The 8,528-nt window shown below is 38.7% G+C and overlaps 1 protein-coding gene across 3 annotated transcripts; it reads left to right on the top strand.

Moving 5' to 3' along the window:
* Positions 1 to 1,280: 1,280 nt before the first annotated feature.
* Positions 1,281 to 7,705, top strand: LOC103445949 (ABC transporter D family member 2, chloroplastic-like). Of its 3 annotated transcripts, none has more exons than XM_029110085.2 (9): positions 1,281 to 1,374; positions 1,538 to 1,605; positions 2,025 to 2,351; positions 2,443 to 2,607; positions 5,053 to 5,281; positions 5,917 to 6,158; positions 6,257 to 6,581; positions 6,675 to 6,946; positions 7,325 to 7,705. In XM_029110085.2, exons 3-9 carry the CDS (start codon positions 2,082 to 2,084, stop codon positions 7,499 to 7,501), a joined length of 1,680 nt encoding a protein of 559 aa, XP_028965918.2. In that variant the 5' UTR covers positions 1,281 to 1,374; positions 1,538 to 1,605; positions 2,025 to 2,081; the 3' UTR covers positions 7,502 to 7,705. The 3 variants fall into 3 exon arrangements, with proteins under 3 accessions (XP_028965918.2, XP_070662803.1, XP_070662802.1); XM_070806702.1 differs by having other exon boundaries at positions 1,293 to 1,374; positions 1,538 to 1,635; XM_070806701.1 differs by lacking the exon at positions 1,281 to 1,374 and having other exon boundaries at positions 1,457 to 1,635.
* Positions 7,706 to 8,528: the final 823 nt, after the last annotated feature.

Raw genomic sequence — 8,528 nt, forward strand, 5'->3', positions numbered from 1 at the left:
AATCATTCTTACTCATCTCCGTTTAATCTCCAATCTCCACCTTACACGGTGTGCGATCCTTTAGGTTCCTTTTAGCGAGGTAGTGGGCGATTAAAACCATTTTACATCGATTGTGAATTGAAACTATTTTCAATTCTCCCTTTAGTGATTACACACGTTTAGGGCTTCCACAAACCATGGTTGACGCCTAGCAGCATGTCATGGTTACCCAAGCTAATCAGAAGAGGTTAGAGAACCTATTCAGTTCGGGATTACAAATGCAATACGGTCTTTCTCTAATCTAATACTCTTGACCACATTGTTTGGTTTGATAGTTTATTTTCTCATGTCTACTATCCAATGTGTGTCTTGTGCTTATATGATTACCATGAATGTGATTCGGAACGCATTCCCTAATCTCATTCATACTCTGATCAGATATTTAAATCATATCATAGAGTATTCTCCCTCAAACGGTTTGAAGGTTAGAGATCCCTTGTTGCGCATTCACTTGTCTCCATAGCTAAGTCACTTGACCCCAACGATGCCGTGGACACCCTCCTGATGGAGTGACTTTGACATAATCAAAGATCAAGGTCTTAACCACAAGACAACTATGATGCCTCAGGTCAAAGGACTACTTTGCATTATCCCAACCATGAGTTCTCATGTGACATGGAATATGAGAACCCTTCGTTGATCGCGTTCAGTGAACTCATTCTCTATTGAGCACCTACCGTACTTATCTTGATGTCACACACACCAATGACTCGAGACTAATCACTCTCCCTGAGAGAAGACATAGTACGTACTGATCTTGACGGACTGTCAACGCCCAATTGGCAATCCTATGATCAGGAACGTTTAGGATGTGTCTACGAAAGAATGGTCTCATGAATCTAACTTCATTAGATTACATTCTCCCAATCACATATTCCTTGGACTTTATCGTTTAAGCATATAACATTTATATGAGACGGCTCAAACAATAATTTATGCCCTTTATATGTAAAACTAGATTAGTTTAACATGTGAAATGTCCGTAAAGTATCATCACATGGTTGGCTTTAGGGAACATTTCCAACAATAGGTTGTGTGGCTGTGATTTTACCACTTGTATCAGTTAGTTAGTTAGTTAGTTAAGGTGATAGAAGTAGTGAACAATATAAATACTGATGAGTGTACTTACGTAGTTGTTAAGAAAACAAAATATACTGAAGCTTTCCATTCTCTACTTCTCTCTCTATAATCTCTCGAGTCTCTTCTCTATCTCTCACTACATTTCTGTAGGTTAACAGATCCAGCTCGCCGTAGTCTTCGCTCTCACTCTCGCCACCACCGGCATCAGCGTCGGCTTCAGTTTCCTCGGCCGCGACTTCTATAACGCCCTTGCCAGTCTCTCTCTCTCTCTCTCTCTCTCTCTCTCTCTCTCTCTCTCTCTCTCTCTCTCTCTCTCTCTCTAATTTGTTAATCTTATTGGTAATCAATTAAGTTAATTTATATTACTGAAATTTGTTCCTTTTTGCTTCCGAAATTGGATTTTGATGATAATTTGAAGACAAGAACCAAGAACAGTTCACGAAGCAGCTGCTTTACTACTTGGGTGCATTTGCTGTCGGAATTCCGGTGAGCACCAATTGCTGCACTTTCACTTAGGTACCCACCCCTCAGCTTAGTTTTATTCCTTTTTCCCCGGGTCTTCGCCTTCGCCTTCATCCTTGTGTAATCACCAGAAAGGAAAATACAAAAAGGCAGTTGCTAAGATTTTGTCAAAAAAGAAGACCACATAAGAACAATGAATGGTGAAACTATAGCTAAAGGTTTATGCCAGTAAATTGCAACCCTCAATGGAAAAAAACTTTAGCTTTTCGGGTATTCTTTTCACAAGTATCCACTTCTTTGCAGTTTGATCATCGCCAATGGGTTCATATTCGTATGATTGTTGTTGATTCGTTTGCCTACGCAGTTATGTGGACATGGGAACAATGACCTGGTCTTACTGATATTGATATGTTTGTTTCCTGTGTTGACAACTTTTTGTGCAGATTTTCGTGTTGCGATATTATGCGAGACAAACTCTTTCGTTGAGGTGGAGAGCTTGGATGACAAAATATTACATGGACCGTTACCTAAGCAACCAAGCCTTTTATAAAATTCAATCCCAATCAATCATTGATAATCCAGATCAACGAATTGTTGATGATCTAAATTCGTTCACAAAGACTGCCTTATCATTTTCCTTAACAATTTTCGATGCTGTGATAGATCTCATCTCGTTCAGTAACATCTTATTCAGTATCTATCCTCCGCTGTTTGTTGTTCTATTTGTATATTCAATTGGTGGAACAGCCGTAAGTATCTTTCTTGGGAAGGTAACTTTACCTCTGTTTAACCAAAAGGTATTTCCCATGTTGTATGCAATTGAAACTCGGTTTAATGAAAACGTTGTATGCGTGTTTTCAGGATTTGGTTTCTTTGAACTTCATGCAAGAGAAAAAGGAAGCGGATTTTCGTTATGGACTTGTGCGCGTCAGAGAAAATGCTGAATCCATTGCTTTCTATAGTGGTGAAGCAAATGAAATGCAACTTTTGCTACAACGCTTCACAAGTGCTTTAAAAAATATGAGTGTATGAATAATTTTATCTTCTTCTGTTTTCACTTCTCTGCATGCAGTCACTTGCCTTTACACTGAAGACTCCTTTTTCTCTCACAAATTTATTTTTACGCAATATTGTTCTGTGTGTACTCACTCTAAACTACTCTGTTGGAATTTATTAGGTTTATTTAGGAAATTAATAAGAGATTTGATTTGATTTTGTATTAGAGTATTTGTGGCATTTACGCATTAGGATTTCTTAGGTTTATATCGCTATACACATTACTTATAATTTAGTTTAAGAAAAAGTTAGTTAAGATGTAGTTATAAGTTTGTAGCGTTCTGGCAATTTTGTTTAGTTCATATTTCCTTTAATAAAATAATGTTCATATTTCGTTTCTTCATCATTTACTTTTAACTTGGAATGAGAGTAGGTTGGATTTAATCTGCTTCTGTTTTGTTCGTATTGTCTGTTTGCTGTCATTAGGCTTTTGTTTTAAATCGAAAAATAAAATAAAATTGTGATGTGCGAGTCGCGCCGTAGCCACGTCGCACGGGAGCCGACGCCTAGAGTCCGAAGATTGACCAGCCTGCACTCGCATCTGTCTGAACCCACGCACCATCGTTTCCTCATCAGATCACCACCACGCTGCCCCACTGGAACCACCGGCCGCAAATCCGACTGAATCTGCACCTCCCCTGCTTGAACCACCGCGCCACCATCTTCTCGAACCCACTGCTGCATTCACCATCTTCTGCATCCACCACCGCTGCTGCTCGACAACCACTTGTTTGACGAAGCTCAGACCGGAGAACGAACAACTAAAATCGAGTTCGTCTTTGATCTGACCTAACCACCGCTGATGTACTTTGGTCGCCGCTGCTGCTCGGCATCGCTTCTGCTATCCGCACCCAGATCTGTACCCACTGCCATCTTCCGTGTATTGAACCCCTCTGCTTGAAGAAACTACAGCTGCTCCTGCACCCATCATCATCCATGTCGCACTGGAAAAGAAGGAATGCCTTGGTTTGTTTAGAAATAAAAAAGAAAGAAAAAAACGAAAGGAAAAGGAGAAAAAATTTGGGCCACTAATTGTTTTTGAGGCCCACATGGAGGACATAATAAAGTTGCTTGTTGGCCTTGTATTGATTGAATTGGATTCAGAATAATGTTTGCTTCCCTATTACTCAAGTGCTTGGACTTGTGACCACTCAAGTGATAAAGTTTGTTTTTGTTCGATCTTTGCTGCAATTAGGATTTAGGAGTCTCCTCCATTTAGTAATGTAGTTCATACTCCCAACGTTTGGTTGCTGGAATTGTTGCTTGTTGGAATTGGTTGTTCGCTTGAATTACTCGCTTGAATCGCTCACTTGTTATGTCCGCATAACGGATCTTATCTTGTCATGTCTGCTTAACAGAGCTTGTCTTGTCGTGTCTGCCTAATGGAGCTTGTCTTGTCGTGTTCGCCTAACAGAGTTTGCCTTATCGTGTCCGCCTAACGGAGCTTACATCCACATCTGCTTGTTGGCAACCTCATGACGTGTACCGTCATGAGTTTGACAGGGTGTTGGAATTTATTAGGTTTATTTAGGAAATTAATAAGAGATTTGATTTGATTTTGTAGTAGGATATTTTTGGCATTTACGCATTAGGATTTCTTAGGTTTATATCACTACAAATATAGCTTATAATTTAGTTTGAGAAAAAAGTTAGTCAAGATGTAGTCATGAGTTTGTAGCCGTTTTGACAATTTCGTTTAGTTCATTTTTCCGTCAATAAAATAATGTTCATATTTCGTTTGTTCCTCCTTTACTTTCAACTTGATTTACTTTAAATACACTTGGATTTAGTTATGGTGGATGTGCTGGTGTCATTGGATTAGTGATGCTACTGATAACCACTATAAGTAACTTCAACATCCACTTAAAAACTCTTAAATGTAATTTTTCTTCTCAATGGAGAAGTGGGTTCACAACATAGGTTTATTATCAGTGTATCAGCATATATGGGCTCTCATGACCCTCATTCAAGAGGCATGAAAGGTGATGACGCCAAACATGTGTTACTTAGCGTCTATAATTTAATTTGTAAGCATGCGAGTGATTCCTTCAGTACGTCATATACATGTATCTAATCTGATAAGCATCATGTTCCAGTTTTCTAAATTGATCATGTTGTTTCGGATATTTCGACTTCAGTGCTTAGGTTTTGATCTCTGTTGATGTCACTATGCTGTCTGTGGCTCATTCAAGAAACTGAGCTGCATCATTATGCCCAAGGACTATACAGTTATGCTTAAGACTTGCTGTTTTTTTAAAGTTACTTTTGGTACACAGATGCCCACGAGGTTTGATCTAGAGCATGATGTTCTCTTTGCATTTAATATTTTTACTGGTTTAAAATTACCATGCATGTAGAATCTTATGCCATGCACGTCCAACTGATTGTGTTTTAACTCATATTCCAACCTTGCAGAAATTGTTGATATGTTCAAGAAATCTCGACTTTTTCACCCGTGGATACAGCTATCTTATTCAGATTCTTCCCGCTGCTGTTGTTGCCCCTATGTATTTCTCAGGCAAAATTGGGTTTGGTGTCATTAATCAGTCAGCATCTGCTTTCAATCATATTCTTGGAGACTTCTCCCTTATTGTCTACGAAATTGAGGCTATCAGTGCATTTGCAGCTGTAATTGATCGACTTGGTATTGTCTCTGTTCTTTATCTATATATCTGCTATAACAAGGATCTGTTCTGGAAGCTGTCTAATTTGCATGATATAACGGGGTCTTAAAATTGAATGAAAATGGATTAGAGATTCACTAGAAAGACATTGAAAAAATAATGACACGTTTTCTTATCGATTTTAATTTCTATTCACGGTTATTACATTCCTAGATTCAGTCAGATAGTTACAGACATTAGTTGCCTGCATCATATAACTTTTTGTACTTGTTGAGGTCATTTGAAGCCATCTTCAATAATATTTGTTATGACTAGGGATGCAAAACTACTAGAATGTGACCAAAATTTCAACTTATCAGCTTTTCTACTCTTTACTATAGCTTTTATGTTGAACTTACCACTTTTCTTAAAACAAAGCTTTATACTGGAAGTTCTATGGTTAACTCTTCAAGTTAATGAGATTTATTGGATCGTTTGCAGATTCATAATAATATATACCTAGCTAGTCATTCTGCTGTCTGACTCTGTTAATAAATTTACTTATGATGTCTAATATGACAATGCTTTCTCTTCTGGCTCCAAGCAAGATCTTTAATGGCGTATATGTGTTTTAACTTCAAATACTTATTTGCCTAGTGACATCTGAAACATATAGGTGAATTTGACGATCTGTTGGATAGCAGCAACTCGGAACGCCATTTTGACCCCTTAGAAGGGATAAGTTTGATATATAGTAATAATGTCAAAAGTTTACCGGAACTGGAGTCAAATGGATCCGTTCTCATGGAAAAGCAACAAAAGTTAGTGGATATAGAGCACTTGACTGTGGAGACTCCAAGTGGTACTGCATTGGTTAGGAATTTATCGTTGGTAATCAACAAGAATGAGCATTTATTGGTTAGTAACTCCATTGTTCTATTGAAGTTATCATTAGTTTACTAAATATATCTCGACTAGGAGCTGAAGAACTTTTCCCGTACATGATATTTGAACAGGTAACAGGACCAAGTGGAAGCGGTAAAACATCTTTGTTAAGAGCTATGTGTGGTCTTTGGAGTACTGGAAAAGGAAAAATCATATTCCATGTGAAGGACGTTGAAGATAATCAACCGTCCATTTCTTCTGGTGTAGTAGCTCTTGAGGTACATACTGGCAGTGATAAATATGGGGAACTTGGAAGGCCGTCAAATAGGAATTATGAAGGCATATTTTTCCTTCCTCAAAAACCATATATGGTATTGGGAACACTTCGCCAACAGTTGCTTTATCCTACATGGGCTGAGGATGCGATTTCCACAGCCGACGGTACTAAACCAACTGGTACGTACTTCAACTCCTTTTGCCACATGGCATGTGTGCTGACTGCTGAGGAAGCTATAATCAGCTGTGACAATTGTTATGTAATTCTTGCAGGGTCACTTCCTTTCTTGAAGCAGGCACCAAAATCAGAACATGCGAGTGAAAAGCCTATTAAGCCCACAACGGAGGACTTGATACAGGCTTTGGAGGATGTCCGACTTGGCTATTTATTATCCCGATTCAGCAGTTTGGATACTTCATATGAATGGTCTAGTGTTCTCTCCCTTGGAGAGCAACAACGCATTGCTTTTGCACGTTTACTGCTCTCGAAACCACAATTGGTTCTACTGGATGAATCTACCGGTGCTTTAGATGAAGCCAATGAGGTATTACCACGCTCTTTCCTAAGACTTTCAAGATTCATTTGTTCTTCCTAGTCCTTCCCACGTGTATTGGACTTTTCAGTCCAGAGTATCTTCAGGAATTGTCCCTAACGCATTTATTAGTCAAATTTCGCGCTATGCACACGAACACCTGAAGCGAATAATCTAGTCTATAAACCGTTGATACGCATAAGCTAATGAACGTATTCCAAGTTTTTTCGAAGTGTTGGTTTTGTACCACTCATTCAATATCATATGCACTTGATGTCCACCTACTTCAATTTTTTCCCATGAGGCCTAGAAGCATAGTTGTTGAATCACTATGAAGATAACATGATAAAAGTTGTAATGATGATCTCCCGGTTGTGCTTCTGTTGGCAGGTTCATTTATATCAGCAGATTGAAAAGGCAGGCATAACATATATAAGCGTTGGCCATCGGCAAACTCTATACGACTTCCACAAGAAGAACTTACGGATCTCCACCGCGGAACCCAGCAGCGCAGAACCCAATTGGAGCATTGAATCCATCAATCGAGAAACAATATACAACTTATGAAACCTATAATTGTAGCTGCTTATTCTTACATTAGGTCACTTGTTTGTTCTGTTTCTGTGGTGTGGTGCAAGTGTATTCCGGTTCTTTGTAAGTAGTTTCTGCAAAACTTTCTAGGGTTTACATATGATCAGATTCTATACAAAATTTTCCACTTTATGTTACTTATAAACTATTCAAACATGATATACGAGCCGTTTGCCTTTAGTTTGTGCAGCAGTCTATAGCTCTTCAGTTTAAAGTAGATCATGTTTTCCACTAATGAGTAAAAAACGTTGCAAAGACTTCGGATTTTAATTTTAAAGGGTAAATCCATGAATAATGAGAGAAATCATTGATAAAAATAATATAATATTTGAATCCATTAATAGAATGGGACGGAGACATCCATACATCGGAATGTATCGATTCTAAAGGAAATGACGACAAAGAAGTAGATAATGAAAATGGTAACTTATGACTCTGGCCCAGTGGACACGAGTGACACACTTCACTGGTGACTTTACCAGAAATGAGACATTTATTCCTAGCTACAAGAAATTTAAAAATGGAATTTGATGGATGTCCTAAACGTGAATGCAAAATACTATCCGACACATCAGCACCGATGCATGCAAAAACGCCATTATTGTTTGAGATGGAAAGACTGGAAAAAGGATAGAATCCATTCCTACTCGGGCCGTGCAAAAGAATCTTCCCCGTTCGCATGTCCTGAACATGGTAAGAGGTAGGAGACAAGGTTAGAGAACACTTGTTACTTGTGGTAAAACGATTGATAGATATGACATTAGTTGTGGCATTAGGGCAATATAGGGTGTTTGATAATTTAAAGGATTGATGAGGTGTTCGAATATAGAAATGTCCAACTTTTGAAATATGCAAACCTGTGCCACAAGCTACTCTGTTCGCATGATCAGTTCCATGATAGTCACGAGCACTAGGGACTTGAGCTAAGTCGTTGGTGATGTGGGCGTTGGCGCCAAAATCAAATAGCCAGTTCTGAACAGCAGGGGCACTGCCAGTGCCTGAG

Source organism: Malus domestica, chromosome 10 (genome assembly GCF_042453785.1).
Source record: "Malus domestica chromosome 10, GDT2T_hap1".
NCBI classification, from domain to species: Eukaryota; Viridiplantae; Streptophyta; class Magnoliopsida; order Rosales; family Rosaceae; genus Malus; species Malus domestica.

Excerpts from the sequence above, each read along its gene's own strand:
- LOC103445949 (XM_029110085.2), top strand. The coding sequence starts at position 2,082 with ATGACAAAATATTACATGGACCGTTACCTAAGCAACCAAGCCTTTTAT. Across the intron at positions 2,352-2,442 it reads TAAGTATCTTTCTTGGGAAG|GATTTGGTTTCTTTGAACTT; the intron begins GTAACTTTACCT and ends GCGTGTTTTCAG. Across the intron at positions 6,159-6,256 it reads ACAAGAATGAGCATTTATTG|GTAACAGGACCAAGTGGAAG; the intron begins GTTAGTAACTCC and ends ATATTTGAACAG.